At 39.0% G+C, this 17,386-nt stretch overlaps 1 protein-coding gene across 2 annotated transcripts in view; it reads left to right on the forward strand.

Moving 5' to 3' along the window:
• The window catches only part of zgc:162952 (PKc_LIMK_like_unk domain-containing protein), a 39,156-nt gene extending 28,988 nt beyond the window's left edge, over window positions 1-10,168 (forward strand). For both annotated transcript variants that reach the window (XM_038704251.1, XM_038704252.1), the window contains 4 exons: window positions 5,059-5,232; window positions 5,866-5,949; window positions 7,003-7,089; window positions 8,667-10,168. In XM_038704251.1, the coding sequence (XP_038560179.1) occupies window positions 5,059-5,232; window positions 5,866-5,949; window positions 7,003-7,089; window positions 8,667-8,771 (450 nt within the window). In that variant the 3' untranslated portion in view covers window positions 8,772-10,168. The remainder of the gene's footprint in view (window positions 1-5,058; window positions 5,233-5,865; window positions 5,950-7,002; window positions 7,090-8,666) is intronic.
• The last annotated feature ends 7,218 nt before the right edge of the window (window positions 10,169-17,386 follow it).

The raw sequence follows: 17,386 nt of genomic DNA on the forward strand, positions 1-17,386 counted from the left end.
CCAACATATCTCAGCTCTGCATGGGACACTGACCCAGTAAAGTCTAAAGACAAATTAAAATTTTGACTTGATGATGGTAAATCCTAAAATATTCAGATTAAAAGAAAACTTAATTTCAGGCTTCTTGAGGGCTTAATGTTGGGGTCCTGGCTCACAACACTACAAAGTGTCCAAAAATCATTCAATCATCACTACTCCCTACTCCCTATCTAGGGAGTCCTATGTAGAGGACTATAAAGTGAGCTCACTGGCAAACTTAAAACAACACTTTCAGACACAACTCATGTCATTCTCTCTGTGCCGTTAATTACGTCATTGCTGTCGCACAATTAAAACATGCAAGATCAACGCCAGCCGGTGGACCATCCATAATAAATAACTTGTTGAAATAAATACATGATATTATACTGAGCGTATCTTCCCAAATTAAGAAATACAATGTCCTTTGTGGCCATTTGTGTTGCAATATGCTGCTCTCATCATATTATTATTAGATAATGAATTAATTATACACATTATCTTTGTGCCACAACTCTAGGATTTGTCTAGGAACAACAAACTATACTCCATAATAATAATAAAACATATAAAACAGCTTTTAGAGCTTTGTGGAAATGGCACCCAATAATTATAATTTTTTCTTTGTTCTCATTCAAATATTTCGGATTAGAAGGAGAAACAGAATTGCAAGACAGAGTAAACTGAGGCATGCTGCTCTCAAATCGTAAGTGAAAAGATGAAGATGATGCTTCACCTTTATGTTTATATTTACAATAGATATACCATAAAACTTAAATTAATAGCCGAGTCCCAAATAGCTGCCTATCCCGTTAACTGGCCTGGTGTGGAAACACATTTTGACAAATAAACGCAGGTTATTAATTATTAAACGCCTGGTCTGTTTTTTATAGAAGTTCTTTCAATGTATAAAACCTTAAACCTTAAACCTCCGGGTCACCTGCTTTAGTTGCTTAGATCGCTAATACATAAATTAATGTTTAAACATATGATCAATATGTCAGTATGGACATGCTGCACAAGTTGTGAATCCTGTCATGTGAAGTGCATCGCTCTCTGTCACCTAACTTCTGCCACACTTTTCTCATCCTGCACCCTGTTGTTTTCCTTTCGTTGCTGCCTTCAAAATAAAAGTGCATAAAGCCTAGTTCACACTACACGATTTTAAGCCTGATTTGCCAGAGCTTGGTGACCGTCGGGCTGCGATCAGGGGTAAATCAGTGATCGATCGGCGGTCGCCATTCGCTATGTGTGAACTACTCAAGATATCTAGCATGCCACATATCTGAAAGAGTCGGCTGATTCGACATCCACATCCAGCCAATTAGAGCAGGCAGCTACTTTTTCTCTGCAAAACACTTTTTACTCACCTCCAGCTCTCTCTGTAGCACAGAGTGTAGCTAATCGATTCTTTCTCCCATAGTTTTTGTCTTAATAACAAACAACAGCTTTCTCGTGTGTAGGTTTGCGTCATTTCCCGTTTCACATTTCACATGTGTTTTGTTGACAAAACGTGGCTTTGAGACCAGCGTCGGGTGACACAGCCGCTGTCAGCTCGCATAGTGTGTGACCCCCTGTCATCGATCAGTCACGTAGTGTGAACGCCACAACGACTTCAAGACTCCCGTCACAAGACGGAAAGTCGTGTAGTCTACACGAGCCTTAAGCTGTGTGTCGGAGCTAGATCAAATGAATGACGTGTATTTGATATTATTGGATAATTTTTATAAGTAACTGTTTGAAATAAATAAACTGTTTCATAGGAGCCTATTTCAGCTTTGTGCAAAGGGAATTAAAGGCCTGTCCCATATATAGACAGGGTCAATTCAGTGATTTTAGCAAATAAAAGCCCGGGCTATTAATGTTAAGTTTTACGGCATACACACATAATTTCTGAATTCACTCTCAAAGTCAGACTACACCGCCCTCCTGAGGAAACTTCACATCACATACAGTAAACTTTTACAACAGAGTGTGATTGTATTGTCACATAGCTTCTTCTCACATATTTAATTTAATGACACTGTGTTATCAGTTTAAATCTCTTTATTTACAGTGTGAACAACCCTCTCAGTATTGGGCACTTAACCACAAAGTGCCTGCCTTGGCCTTATATTTTGATGGCCAAAGTGACCTGCGATTTCAGACTTGCAGTAGCCCATCTCTTTGACATCCTGCACTTTCCATTTGACCATGGCTGGGGTCATGACCTAGAGGTTCTAGTGTTCCTGTTTCGGCTGGCAAGTGCGACTTCTTGAGAGTGTTTGACATCCCACATTTCCACATAAATAATATCCTTCACAGGGTCGCAGACAAAATAATGAGGTTCCAGAACAGAGCTTTGAACACTTAGCTGGATCAGCACCATTCGTCAGGGTTGTGGGCAGTATTGATGGCTGTCATGTAAGAATCAAGCCCAGAAGTACAGATCCTCAGTGGTACTTCAGCAGAAAATTGTTTTATTCTGTTCAAATGCAAGGAGTGTGGCTCAGTCCATGATGCCAGAGTTCTTAAAAACAGCTCTTATATGTTCAATGACTGTAGACACTGCAAGGCTATTGTATTCTGGGATGGTGGGGATCTTTGTCATGACCCATCACATTCATAACACCTTACAGGGACCCAGTAAAGAGTGCAGATGCAGTAAGGTTCAACAGGCACCATGCAAAGGCCCATTCTGTGGTTGAAAGGGAATTTGGCATTATGAAGACCAGGGGGCGATCAATATTTTTCAAGGCTCTGGAAGTGCACCCTGCATTTGTAGTGAAGGTCATTGCTTGTTGTGCCATTTTGCACGTCTGCATCAGAGATGGAGACACACTTGAGCCTGTGGAAGAGGCACTGGGGCCAGGTGACAGAGGTGGTCAGCTGTGTTCAGGGCTGGACTGTTATCATACTTGTAAAGTTTGGTACAGATTTGAGCATGTACACTGAAGTTACAACAACTTCCGGTTTCATGGTGATGCCACGCCACGGACAGGCCCTTTGACGAAAACTCACAGATAGCACAACTTTTTATCGTCAATGCCTTTAGATAAATCTATATACCAACGGTTCATCATGCTGTTGCCTTTTTGAAGGTGGCCCTGGCTCCTTTGACCCTGATAAACTCCCTGGCACTGGAGCCTGACTCTCTGGCTCATATGGCAATGAATCAAGGGATGCTGATTCGGAAAAGGAAGGCTTCTCCCTGCAGGCTGAGGCAATGAGGTGTGGAGGCTGAATAGATGCCCTGCAACTCATTGCCTCATCCATGAGAGAGAACCTCTTCCATTTTGCAGCAGTGGTCTCCTGAGTTCCTGCACACATTGCAAAAATTCAGACAGCACTACAAAATGGCATAGTGGATTATATGTGAGTAGTGAGTTATTTCGGACAAAGCCTGCACCTCTGAAATACAAGCTGAGCTGCTGCTGTCAGCCCTGAAACCTCCCAGCAGTTACTGTTCGCCTTCCATCCTCAACTTCTTTCCGAAGCTTAAGAATCCCGGCTGCCTCTTTGTTAAAGGGTCCTCCTGCAAAGACGAAGGTCCAGTTCAAACAGCAGACAAAGTTAGCGGATAGTTGTTAAAGAAAGTCAAACAACTGGCAGGTGAAGAGCCAAGGCTAAAAGGAGATTAAATGTTGGACTTAAATGCTAATGTTGTCATGTGTTTCAAACAAGCAATTAATGCACCTGGACAACATGAAGTACATGAATGCAAACATTAGCTACAAATGGGCAAACAACCATTTACATTTACAGAATTCTCATCATAAAAATAGAAGTTTGTACTTTGTTTATTTTAAAGACCAAGTCAGATTTATCCCAGCCTAAACGATGGGAGAACACTGTTTAACACATTATATCTGGGAGTAGAAAGTTTAACTCGGATTAAGTCATCCAGTTAATTGGCTGGAAATGTCAGGCTTCTGACGCCAGTGTTTTAGGATGTCCAAAAGGCAAATTACATTCCAAAGCCCGCTCAACCAATGCACTCATTGTGAATACGCCTCAGTAATTCTGCAAGTTAACTTGACTCAGAGTTTAGGCTCCCAGAAAAGTTGACATCCCTTTTAATTTGTGCTTACAAGATGCTTTTTTCCCCCTCTGTACCTACTAAAGCTTTCCATTTTTGCTCCCTAAACTGTTGATTTCCTTGGAAGAGAGGGCCAGGGCTAAATTTAGAGGTGAAGTCTGGGACTGAAGTTTTTCCCAGGAGAGCCTCGTAATGACAGGCTACTGGATGGAAAAAGCATCCGGCACAATGGGAGCCAGATGCTGAGACGTCAATTTCACACACATCCAGTCATACACACACCCACACCCACACAGACCCTTACAAACAGAAATGGAAACTCACTAGATATATACATGCAAGCACACAAATTGCATATACATATTTGCATTTTCTATCAGGCACATTTGCTTTGTACAGTCACCAACCCACCCCTTAGACATACAGATTTGTACACATGCATCAACATCACACATTCATTACACACACTACATATACACACACTTCATGCCACCCACTGTTGTTATGCAACTACAGCTCTCCCACTGTCTGCCTCTCATCACACCTCCAGTTCCCAGCCTTTAAAATTAATGAACAATGATTTGTCTTTTTCCACTTTTTATTAAATCATCCAGTCAGTGTGATGGAGCCTATCTGCTACAGCACCACACAGGCAGTCACACAGAGTCTGTTGTGTACCGAGTCTCTTCACATGGGGTCCGGGGTGAATTATTTAGTGAGCTGGAAAGGTGCTGACAACAGATCTTATTGAGTCTATTGATAAGTGGAGAGACTAAGAGAGACTGTTTGTCTGGCAGCTGAATGTTCTCTTTCCAGGGAACACATGCTTACTCAATGGAAGCATATTCAAAGATCAAGACTTTTTTAAATGAAAGACAAAGTAGACAAAAGAAACTGTTGACGCCGCCTGCTTCTTTGGAGATCAATGTTACACTTCCCTCTGCTGGCAGAATATCACATTGCAGTTGTATTAACTTGTGTTACTATTATTCTTATTCTTGTATTCTGTTTGTTTCTCAAAGAACTGCCTGATCCGGGTGACATCTCGGGGTCGGGAGGCCCTGGTGACTGACTTCGGCCTGGCCAGGGAAGTGGTGGAGCTGCCAGTCAAAGACCCTGGCAGGAAGCTCTCACTAGTGGGCTCAGCCTTTTGGATGGCCCCAGAGATGCTCAGAGGGGAGCCATATGACCGCAAGGTAACAAAGTGCTGTTTATACCATATACACTCCTGTTTCTACTACACATAGTGCTTTTTAGCTGGAAACAGAAGGATTTAAGCTCACATAATTTGTTGCAAACTTTGAAAACATGGGAGTTAGAGTTGTACTACTATACTAAATGTACTTCTATTGTAATTTTAAATAAAATGCATATACAGCATTGCTTTCAAATAGTCATGTAAGCAGGTATCAGTCTCAGAATATAATAATTATTTTCATTAATTTATCTATGAATGGTTTGGTCTTTAAGATGTTAAGAAATTGTGAAAAATACCTGTTTTACAAAGCCCAAGGTGGTATCTCAGAGCTTTTTTTTTTTGACCAAAACCCAAAATATCAATTCACTATCACATAGGATAGAGAAAAGCAGAAAACCCTCACGAGTCAGAAGCTTTGTAATGTTTGGTGCTTCAAAAATGATTAATCGATTATGAAAGTCGTTGCTCATTTAATCAATTTACACATTTTGTCAGCTCTGTCTGATGCTCTGGTATATTATTCTTTTAAAAGTATAGTTTTGGGCAGTTTATTGCTTTTAAAAAACACTAATACGTTTGGGATTTGTTTGCTATCAGCCGAAATGATTGCATCACATTTTACTTGTTCCAGGTGGATGTATTCTCCTTTGGCATTGTGCTCTGTGAAATCCTGGCCAGGATCCCTGCAGACCCAGAGATACTACCCAGAACACAGGTAGAGCTCAATAAGAAACCCATTGTCACATAAGGCTGTTCCCAAAGGGAGAACAATCATATACAAGCACAATCTTGAAATGGATTTCGTATCGGTGGTTGGAAATATATTTACCTGACACTAAGGTTGCACTGTTTATATTAAATTAATTGTTTTGCATAGAGAATGTCAGACACTCCTCATCACAGTTCTCCAGACCTCATGGTGATGTGAAGTACTTGCTACAGTTCAAAACCTAAATAATCATATAGCATAGAGGAAAAAAGCAAATTGTCAAATTTTAGAAGCTGTAACCATGAGTATTTTCATTTTTGATTGATGATAAAATACTTATGAATACTCAAAACGTCGTTCACTAGGCTTATTCCAAAGTTCAAATATATGCTCTACAAGACATCTAAAGGTCTCGTATTAACACCATGAATCTTGTTGGTCTATTCAGTACACACACAAAAATGTAAAAATTATTATTTGTGGTTTTAGGGGGAGTGAGAACAGACTCAAAGTCAACTTGCCGGCCATTACAACCAATTTTGCTTGTGCACAGGTTAAGGCAACAAGGTTCAATGTGTTAATACAGCAAGTGAGCTTTGGGGTGAGCCGGGCTAGCTGTTTCCAGCCATTATGCTAAGCTTAGCATAGAGTACTTAACCCATATTGCTTGATTATTACTTGATTTAAGGACATGGATAAAGTAAAATGTATGATTATTCAATATTGGCATGAAGTATCAGCCATTAGCAGTTTTAATGTAAAGTATTGACCTAAAAAAAACCTGAGTCAGTGTGAGTCAGTTAGTGAAACGCTATCTTATGTATCATGTATGAGCCAACACAAATTAGTGTTCCTCTTCCAAACAGCATGTGAATAGCAACATATGTTATGTTAATATGTGTTGTTATCAAGTTATCCCAAGGTGTGAAAAAGATAAACGTTCATTGTTCCAGTTATAGTAAATGGATTTGTTGCACATGACACGTCTTTGGTAAGTGTAGTGAATGTGTATAATAGTGTGCCCATTCTGCAGTGACTGTTGATGTTAATATATTTCAGGACTATGGTCTGGATGTGAATGCATTCAGGGAGCTGGTGATTGGCTGTCCTCAGCGTCTCCTGGAGTTGGCAGCCAGCTGCTGTATGGTAGGTAGATGGAAGAGTGTACATATAAAAATACAGTAGTAATTCAAGAACATGGTTACAAAATGAATCATGAATTAAAAGTTCAATTTCTTTTGTGAATCATGTCAATAGTAGTCATAATGTTTCTTTACCTACACTGTGTTACATGATCATTTAATATTTCATTGAATTAGCATTATGTGTTGTCATTAGGATTGCCTCAAAACATTTTGAGTACATTATAATTTCATAAAACACTATTTTGACATTAGAGAATACATTAGCTTAGAATTGTAGTTTTAAATGTGAGGTTGTATAAAGTTTGAGTCTCAAACCCGAAAAATGATAACTGATTAATAAGGGTTTTTTTTCAAACTTGGGAAAGCTCCTTCCTGAACCTCAGAAGACATCTCAGGTGTACTACTCATGACAAGTAGCTCTTAAGATGAAGGCCACTTATGTGTGGCTGTTGCACATTCCATTAAAAGAAAACCATACAGATATTGTTTAATGTTTATCTGGTTAATATATATCCTGTGTTCCATCTCACAAATTTGTTAAAGCCAGGTCTGAGTGTAAATTACATATTACAGTAGCTTTTATAATCATAATAATAATGAGGATAATCCGATTCTGCTTATCATGCTAATGTGTGATTCACCACTTAGAAACAAAGAGGGGTTTTGTATATCAGGCCTGTCTGCATCATATATAAGGCACCCAATGACCTACAGGGATAAACTCCTAAAACCTGTAATGAATGATCTCCAGGAGGGAACATCCTAGGACTCTAAGTTAATTGTTCATATATGAAGTTAATTTGTTAACTTAGGTTCGGGAGCTGTTCTAGGTACCGTCTGGGGGGCTTGATATAAGCTTGGGCGAAAACACTTCTGAGACAGAACCCCCACACTGAGTCTCTATGCCCGGTCTCCCATACACCCTCTCAGACCAGCCTATCAGACGACTTCCTTCTTCCACCATCACCATTCCCCTCTACATGCATTAATCCATCCTCCATAATCCATGCATTCCATATTCGCATGTACCTCTAAATCACACATTGTTGTGCCGTGGTCCTTGCTAGTGAAACATCTAGAGATATCATCATTATATGCACAAATAATGATTTTATGGAAAGTGCAAACATAAAACAAATCAAAAGGAACAAAATATTTCTTAGAGACTATACATTTGTGTTCATTTGTGGGTCCCCCGGAGGACACAGGGTATATTTCACACAGTGTAATTGTTTAAACTACCCACCTGTGTATGAAGTGTATATCAACTGACAGTACCACTGCATTGGCAAGTTGCAACATTAAAATCCTCCTTAGACATGAATGCAACAATGTTAACAACTGATTAAAGTAACAATATAATAATAGTTGAAATAGTAAAAGTAATTTTTATTTCTTAAGTAAGAGTTTGAATGCAGGGAAGTACTTTCACATTGTGGTATTGCTACTTTTACTTAAGTAAAAAATCTGAATACTACTGCCACCACTGAGTGATACCAATGAAATATTGATCAATAAGTCAAGCCCCCAGAAGTAGACATAGCCTCACAGAGCCACTCTCTTCTCCTCTGATCTAAGCTGGAGTCCTTCCGACGGCCAGCGTTCACAGAGTTGCTGGATGAGTTGGGAGAAGTTGCTGAGAGTCTGGAGCCGCCACCAAAATCTGATCTGACCACGAGCTGAGTCTCCCGTCATCCAGCAACAGGACCGGAGTGTCTGGGATTATTCGCCAATGTCTGAACAGGACTACACATGACCATGGCTGAACTTGTCTTAATTGAGGTGGTGCAGATATACTAGATGTGTTTTTGGAGAGCAGTGGAAATTTTCCTGACTTCTCATTGGACACTTTACTTTGACACACTTGTGTACAGATGAAGTTTGACTCGTAGGAGTGAATATACAGTATGGTCTGTTTTGTTTTTTTTGTTTTTTTTTTTTTGCAGCACGTCTTTCTTGACTGAAAGGTCTTATCCCCATTTCCTGTTCTTTGTGTGTGGTTTGTTTGTAACTGACGATACAGATGATCAAGTCTGTTGATGTATTTTCGGCCTCTTCTATCTGCTCACCCATCCCTTTTGATTCTGCAGGCCTGGAATCTGTTTCAGCGCTTCTCCAACAGGAAATTGCATTTGACTGAGCAAGAATGGTCTGCCCTCTAACAAACAGATCTCCGGATATCATTTCCTATAAGATGGGACACAAAACCAGTTTTGAAAGCAGAACAGTCATTGTTTCACATAACAGATACATGACTAATACATCAGGAGTTTAAGAGATTTTAAGTTGACATAAGAATTGTCAGGCATGCATGTTCGAGTTTGCAGTCATATTAAATAAAGTTGCTCTCATTTTAAGCTATTTATTATTTCCATAAAATTATATTTTTCTTGATTAACGCTGAAAACCTTCAACATATCAGCATTTTCAGAAACAAAGAAAACATTTATTCAGTATAATGACTTTGCATTTTTTAGTTTTCAGTGATGTGAATTTAATGTCCAAATCTCTTTTTGCTTTGTTCTGTTTTGTTGTTATTTTAATAAGGTAGTGAGTGTGTAAATATTTAAGCTTTTCTGTTTTGCTCACATTCTTTTGTAATTCTGCCACCTTCTGGAGGATTGAAAGCTCCACATTCTTTTACGTTGGCCGGCATTTACTACTTTCTGGTCTGTGTGTGGTCTCAGTGATTTCTCAGGCAGCTACAACAACTCTCATAAAAGCCACACTTGGTTTCTGTCCTTAAATTTATTCTGCCTTTTTTTTAAAGGAAACAGTTCTGTAACAGTAAGTTAGATCTCAAACTTCAGAGATACTGGTTTAGTTGTCTTGCACATACATGCAAGTGATAAAACGGTGAAAAAAAGAATAATCAAATACAGGTGAACGCAACAGAGAGATGGAGATGCCTGAAAATTCAACATGCTTTTTAGGCTCAGTGATTGTATGAAGATAAATCTGCTTTTCAGAAGTTGCTGTTTCAGTTTTCACATTCATCATGAAAAACTAATGGAACCTTTTTCATTTAATCAGCTTACATACATTTTGAAAAATAAAGTTTCAGTTCTATTTCATATAAATATCTGTGTAATTTATTATGAGCCTTTCTTCGTTCAGTTATCTGACATCAATAATAAAGCTGTGTATAAATAGCATTGTAAAAAGCTCATTTTGGAGTTGATTTATGTAATGCTTCTCTGTTTGCACACTTCAATAGAATTAAACACAGGAGCTCCATTGGTCCCCCCTTGACCCCTACAACTAGTGGTCACAATCTGACCAGGAGATGTTATTATCAGACTATAATGATGTTGCACTTATTTTCAACTGTAAAAAAATAAATGTTATTATTAATATTATTTACATTATTTTGCATAGTTGATAGGTAAGAACCTGTGGGGGCAAACCAAATAGTGACATGCTTACTGTTCTTTTATCCAATAAGAACATTAGTGATGTATTAATGAGCAAATGCTATTTCTGCTCCACAAATTAGCCTCATTATGGTCAGCCATGGGAACACCTGCTGAACACTGAGGCCAGAACCAACACTTATCCGCTCTAACCCAGACTCCATCCATCATGTCTGGAAGTATTCCAGCTTTGGACTCTGCTGGATAATAGACAACAACAACTCTTAAAGGTCCAGTGTGTAACATTTAGGAGCATCTTAATGGGAGTGGAGTACTTGAGAGACGAAGGAATAATCTATTGCGTTTGGGTGATTCAGGAGCCAAGCAGCACCAAAATGCCATGCCATGACCGATAAAGGGTCACTGAAAAACATGCACAAAATGACCAAGCTAACATGCAGATGATGTTTGCCATGTTCATCAGTGTGCTAATATTTGTTATTCACCACTGAACATGCAGTATGTAGCAGAGAGGGGTAGGAGAGTGTCAGAGTGGGCCTCTTGCTTTTGGGTTGAAGGGGAATGACAAATATTTCATGCATGGAGGAGAACAGAGGAGTGGGAAGTTTAGAGAGAATAAGAAAGTTTGCTGAATTTATCCAGTTTTGAGGCATCCTGGCCTTGGAGTGAAATTAAAGTGCATATAGAAGTGCTGGAGAAGCAGTGGTACCAAGAGCTGGCCAGACTTTGTGAACTTAAAGAGCAACAAAGGACTGTTGGAAACTGTGCTGAACCCTGGAGTGGGTGGGGACAACCATGTTAACATGCTCTTCAACCTGCTCGGTTACAGCCTGGAGCTTCCTTGTCCTGGTGGAAGTCTTCCTCCTTTTAACTCTCATGGCTACTCTATCCTCCTGCCCAGCTATAGGCAGGACTTTACCTTCTGCCCCATTTCAACTGAACTACACACATCCACACACACCTACACCCGTATTCCCCTCTCAATGGAACTCAGTTAAACTGGACTAACCCCACACACCTACACACTCGCCTCTCTCACACCAGAACTCAAGGAACTGAACTGGACTGCTACCTTTTGAGTTCAATGGACTTAACTGCCTGATTTCCCCCGAAACACACACACACACATCTGAACACCCACACATCCACACACACCACTCAACCCCCTCCTCCTCAAGTTGGAGGACTTGTCAGCTTTCTTTATCATTTGAATTGTGGACAGTTAATTTTGGGTATATGCATGATATATTTTGAAAAGTTCTTTATTGCTTTAAGGGAAATGTAAGATTTTGTGTTTGTATACTAACCATATGGTGGATTATTGTTTGACTTTGAATACAATACGATTTATTTGGAGTGATTGAATAAGTGTTTGGTGGCTTTCTTTTATTGGTGTATGTTTGTAGCGAAGGTAGCTGGTTATCTAATATCCTACTAATCGATCAGGGGATCACCAGAGTTAGAAAGATTCATCATCTGGGGACCATGAATGTAGGCACAAAATTTCTAGTCAATCCATTCAGTGCTTGTCAGGCTGGCCCAAAGATGTGGACCGACCAAACAACCGGCTGACATCCCCAGAGCCACGCTGCCAGCATGGCATAAGGTTTAGCCCTCCTCTCCAATAATTTTTGCACAGTCCCTTAACAGATATTGGACTTTAGTGGTGCAAATTCCTTAACAATTAAAATACCAAAGACCAAATACACAGTCAACCTGTTTATTTAGGGCTCCTTTGGTTCTGGTGCCCCATACAGTTTCTTGCTTTGCCTGGTATGTTATCCAGTCATGACAAAGTCTATTAGAGCCATTAAGATGTGTGTTCAGGTTTATCTATAAAGTAAATTTCATCAATATCATTTGAACCATATTCGTTTACTCTTAAATATTTTGTAAGTTGGGATCTAAGAAACATCTGTTGCAGTGGCTGTGGGCAAACTGCTTTCATGTCTAGTTTCTGGAGCACTTCGTACCTTGCTGGGAGCTGTTGACTATGTTAATTACACGTCTTTGAAGCAAAGCTTTTTAGCATATCAGTGTAGAAACATAATGGAAATATTTCCAATTAATGGACCAAAGTGAATGGACCCTTTGAGCTATTATGTAACACCTAGTTGTTAAGACTTTCTCCTGCCGCTGTGGTAGTTTTAGTGCCATAAAGGCAACGCATACATCGAACACATCAAATGATCATGAAAGATTCAGTGGCTCCTTTCAGGGTTTACACAACCCACACCTTCTGCCCTCCACCTCTCCCACAACATCAGAATATACAGAATAGCCTTGATGAGGATGATTTATGCAGACACTGATCTGTTCTCCTGCGGGTGTGTTCCGTCTGTTGATGATAATGATAATCGGCTGTGTAGCTCTCTGACTGTGTAAGGTCAGACAGGGCAAGAAGGGAAAGTTTCAAATAGGAGCTATTGCACATTACTACTAATGTGTTAGGACTATGTTATATGTGTTATATGGCTATAAAACTACGATATCATCACTTTGTAATGTAGTCCGACTACTTTAGCATTCTTTTCCTTGGTTCTCTGTGGGAAGGAATGCCAAATGGGAGCCACTGGTGGACAATTTGTCAGAGCTAAAGCAAAGTTTGTTGGGAACAGCCATGTTCTGTACTTTTGAGGTAAGCAATTAAGAAATAAAACTTACTACCCAGGAATGGGGGGAAAATTATTTTACAGTGTTATCTGTCTCATGTACTATGAGAATTTTGTAACAGTTTTAGCAAATAGGACCAAAAGTTATTTCTAAAATAATTTCCTACTGCTGTTTTTGATCCAGTATAGTGGATACAAAGTAAAGACGCAATTAATAATAAAGTGCCTTTAAAGCCCAAATGCAATAAAATATTGCCAGGAAAGTGAGGTGCAGGTCCTGTATGTGATGCGAAGTATTTTTGGTATTGAGCTGAGCTTTTGTAGTGGGTATGAAAATGTTTTTAAAGCCTGAATCTGTGACCTGTAAATAAACCTTACAGGAACAGTGGAGGGCCTTTCAGAATCTTTCCACTCTGCTGCCTGCCTTCAGACAGTGATGAGTCAGTGGAGATTGTTTTTGTTGTCCAAAAATGTCCAGCTTTAAAGAGAAAAATCTGCTACAGCATTTGAGTGTATTTACTGTATGTAAAATATGTGTATAAACAAGTTGAAACATATCAACTAAATCTTTAATACTCTACCAGTAATCATCAAAATTGTGTGAGGGGTTGTATTTGTAAAAGTAGAAACTGACAATGCTTCTGTTTTGTTTTATTTTTTTATTATTATTTTATAAAATACAATATTTACCCTAGTGGATACTGACATTTCCAAGAGAATCTACTTAAAATAAACAATTACAAAACACAATATTACAACATACCTACAACATATACAACAACTAAACTAAACAATACAATATTTAATCTCAAAAGGTGAAACCTGTATGTTTTCCCAGTGAATTACAAAATGACTTAAGTCTAATATCTCTCAGGTGTCAAGTGCCCAATGTACAAATCCAAAATGCCTCCCTCTTACGGAGCTACTTCTCTACATATACCCATCTCTTTGACGTTTTTTGACCTCAGCAGGCTCTTTGAAAATTGCTGAGTTCCGCTTTAGACCAAACCACCTGGGGAAAACAGTGGTGTTCCTGGTGTCAGTCTAAACTAATTCTGATCATGTATTAAAAATGATCTCAACAGAAAGTGCAGTCTGTCTTCCTAGAATCCCTGCAACACTAAGGTGGAGGTTTACCTTCCCAGAAGTTGCACTATTAATAATTATAAGAATTTCATTCAATCAGTCATTGTCTTTTTAAATATAATACCTTCTATTCTGAAAACAGAAGGTTTGTGTTGCTTACTTTATATCTAATGGTCATGATGATAACTGTGTGTCCATGATGTGGCGGCTGTGGCTCAGGAGGTGGAGCGGGTTGGCTGTTAATCGGAAGGTCAGCAGTTCAATCCTGGTTCCCCCAGGCTGCATGTCAAAGTGTCCTTGGGCAAAATACTGAACCCCAAATTGCCCCTGGCGGCTGTTCCGCCGCAGATGTAGTGTAAAAGCGCTTTGAGTGTTCAAAAAGACTAGAAAGGCGCTATACAGAGCATTTATCATGCATCTTTTTTGTATCATCCTAAGACCTTTGATTCTGTGTGCATTTTTAATTTCTCTTGGCTATTTGGGATAAGTAGGAAGGTATAAAAAACTAAACATTGACTTTGAACAGGAAGTACTTTTTGAAAAGCTCTGCATTGCTTTGCTCTTCTCTGCTTTGCTCTTCTCTGCTTTGCTCTTCACTGCTTTGCTCTTCTCTGCCATAGGCTAACGTATATAGCACTTAGAGCACAATATAGTCCTGCTTTTGAAAAAAAAAAAAGTCAAATCTTTATCATGTCAAACAACACATGTTAGTAAGTTTGAACCATAAAATTTTATTAGGATTTATTTCTTTATTTCTTTTCCATTTTGCTGTCTGTTCCGACTGTAGAAGGTATTTGTTGATATTGACGCCATCTTGTTTTTCCACGAATGAGTGTATTTTGGTAACTGGCAACTGTCCACTAAGGAGGAGTATACAGTAGGTCTCAGTAAAGCAGAATTAAGTATACAGTGCAGGGAGCCCAAAATCTAATGTCCACACATGAGGACACAGGGTCTCAGGAGGTGTAAATACTGTCATTATTACTCTTCTTAAATGTTTGACTACTGAACTATGTACACAAAATTGCCTCTTAATACCTAGATGCCTGAATTTATTTACAAGAAAAAAAAGAAAAAAAAAGATCTGTTTTCACTTGCTTTCAGGTTGTTGTTAAATTAAGTGGAAATTGTTAACTTGTCTATCGAACTTAGAAAATATATAAATTCAGGTATGATGTAGGTATGATGCAAATTCGGGACAACAGGCATAAACAAGAAACCAATGCTTGCAAAAGGTTCCTAGGTACGTATCGAATATGCAAAAAAAGGCATTTGAGGAATGCAAACGTTATCTTAGCTGCAGTCTGAAAGGAAGAGGTGTGATGTGAATTTGCGACAATCGGCGTTAAGGGGTTAAACCCATCTCACCAGTCAGCAATCAGCAGGCAAGTCATTACAAACTCATGCTGAGCAGCCAGACATTGTTCAAAAATATGGTTTAATTGGGGGGAAAACGTGCATAAAATAATACACAAAACACTTTGAATATTTGAAAACATGGAGTATTATGTTTGAATATTTCACTCCTATAGCCTCAAAGAGGAGCTGGAACATGTCTTTACAGAATATGTGATACCGTGATAGACTGTAGAATAAGATGATTTTAACAACAATTAAGCTTCTCAAGGGGGAAAAAATGTATATTGCTAAGAGGGTAAATTCAACTACTAAACTCTGCTACTCTAAACAAAGTAAAACTCTCATACACTGTAATCTGTGCATACAGTGTATGGCAATACATTGAACTAACTGTCCACAGAGTGGCAGTGTTTGCTCAACCAAGACTCTCTGCCACTTATTCCACAACTTGAATTGCCCTGGATGGATGCTTCGGGAGAAATGTGTTAGCAGCACACTATCTCAACACTAAAAACACACACTGCAAACAACATTTGAAGATGAGCTGACCGCTGTGTCTAAATGCCTAACTTGTCTAAAACCATTTAACTTACTGCCTTTAATGGTGCCTAATTGTTATATCTTCATATCTTATTCCTGGACCTTTCAAAGAGCACCAAGCAGCACAATTTGTTTCATGCCAGATTTTCTGCAAAACAGCAGGTTTCCCACCAAACCCAACGGCCCTCTATGAAAATTGCAGCGCCAAGCTTCTTACTTGTTTGTGGTAATCATGTCTTTACTACTTACTGTAGTAGTATTGTTATGGTGGTTTGGAGTGGTTGAAAAAATATGAAAATGCTGCAAAATGTGTTATGATTCTAAAGACAGAGGGAAAGAATGACAGCAACATTAAACTCAAAAAAGATTAAAGCTGCACTAATCAATATTTTTAATCAACAATGGATCAAATGTGTAATGTGAAAAGTATAGCTCATAGTGAAAAACCCAGAGAGAATGACAACCTGCAACCACCTTAACCTTTATGGAACTTTGCTGTTTTGGTTTTCTCATCAACCTCCTGCAGCAGCAGGTACTGTGCACTACCTACCCAGCACCAAACAGCAGGCAGAAAAATTTAGAAACTAGCTGGTGAACACAGTGGAACATTTAGCAGCTAAAGAGTCGGATATTTCTCTAAGAAACCTCACACCTGTAAGGACAGTGAATACATTCATCAGATGGCCAGAAACACAATTTTAAATGAATGCTAATGTTGCTTTGTGAGTCATAGCTAACTTTTTCGCTAACATGTTCGCCACATCAACTGAATATGTCAGCGTGGTGTTTACCACTTGAAATGTTAGTCCTTCCACCTAATAAAAACTGTAATCTTTAAAATCTACCAACTTTTTAAAATGTGTTTCAGCTCATTGTTTAGCTGTCTGGCCTGCTGCTCTCATAGCATCGTTTTTGACCTCAGCAGGCAGCTTTAGCAAAACAGCTCTAAAAACCAATTGGACACTACTTGCTCAGCACCAAACAGCAGGCAGACACAGTTAGAGACAAGCTGATGAACATAATGGAGCATTTAGCAACTAAAGAGACAGATATTTCAGACAAATGCATGATAATGTTGGTCATAACTGCTGGATGTGTAATAAAAAAACTGTTCGCCAAGTCAGAAAAGATATGTTATCGCAGAATTCAAAAATATGACTCCTTATAAAACCCTTTTTTGTAATTACAGGCCTACAGTTACTTTATATTTGCTGATAATCACAACTAACCTCTTACAGGGTGAATAAATGTTTATGTTGAGTGTATGTCTCTCCTTGATTGTAAGACATGAGCACAGATTTAGCCTTCATGGCGTCTGTCCTAGTTA

The sequence above is a fragment of the Micropterus salmoides genome, unplaced genomic scaffold (genome assembly GCF_014851395.1).
Source record: "Micropterus salmoides isolate LMB-PRFRI ecotype aquatic unplaced genomic scaffold, ASM1485139v1 Ms_hic_scaffold_7, whole genome shotgun sequence".
NCBI classification, from domain to species: domain Eukaryota; kingdom Metazoa; phylum Chordata; class Actinopteri; order Centrarchiformes; family Centrarchidae; genus Micropterus; species Micropterus salmoides.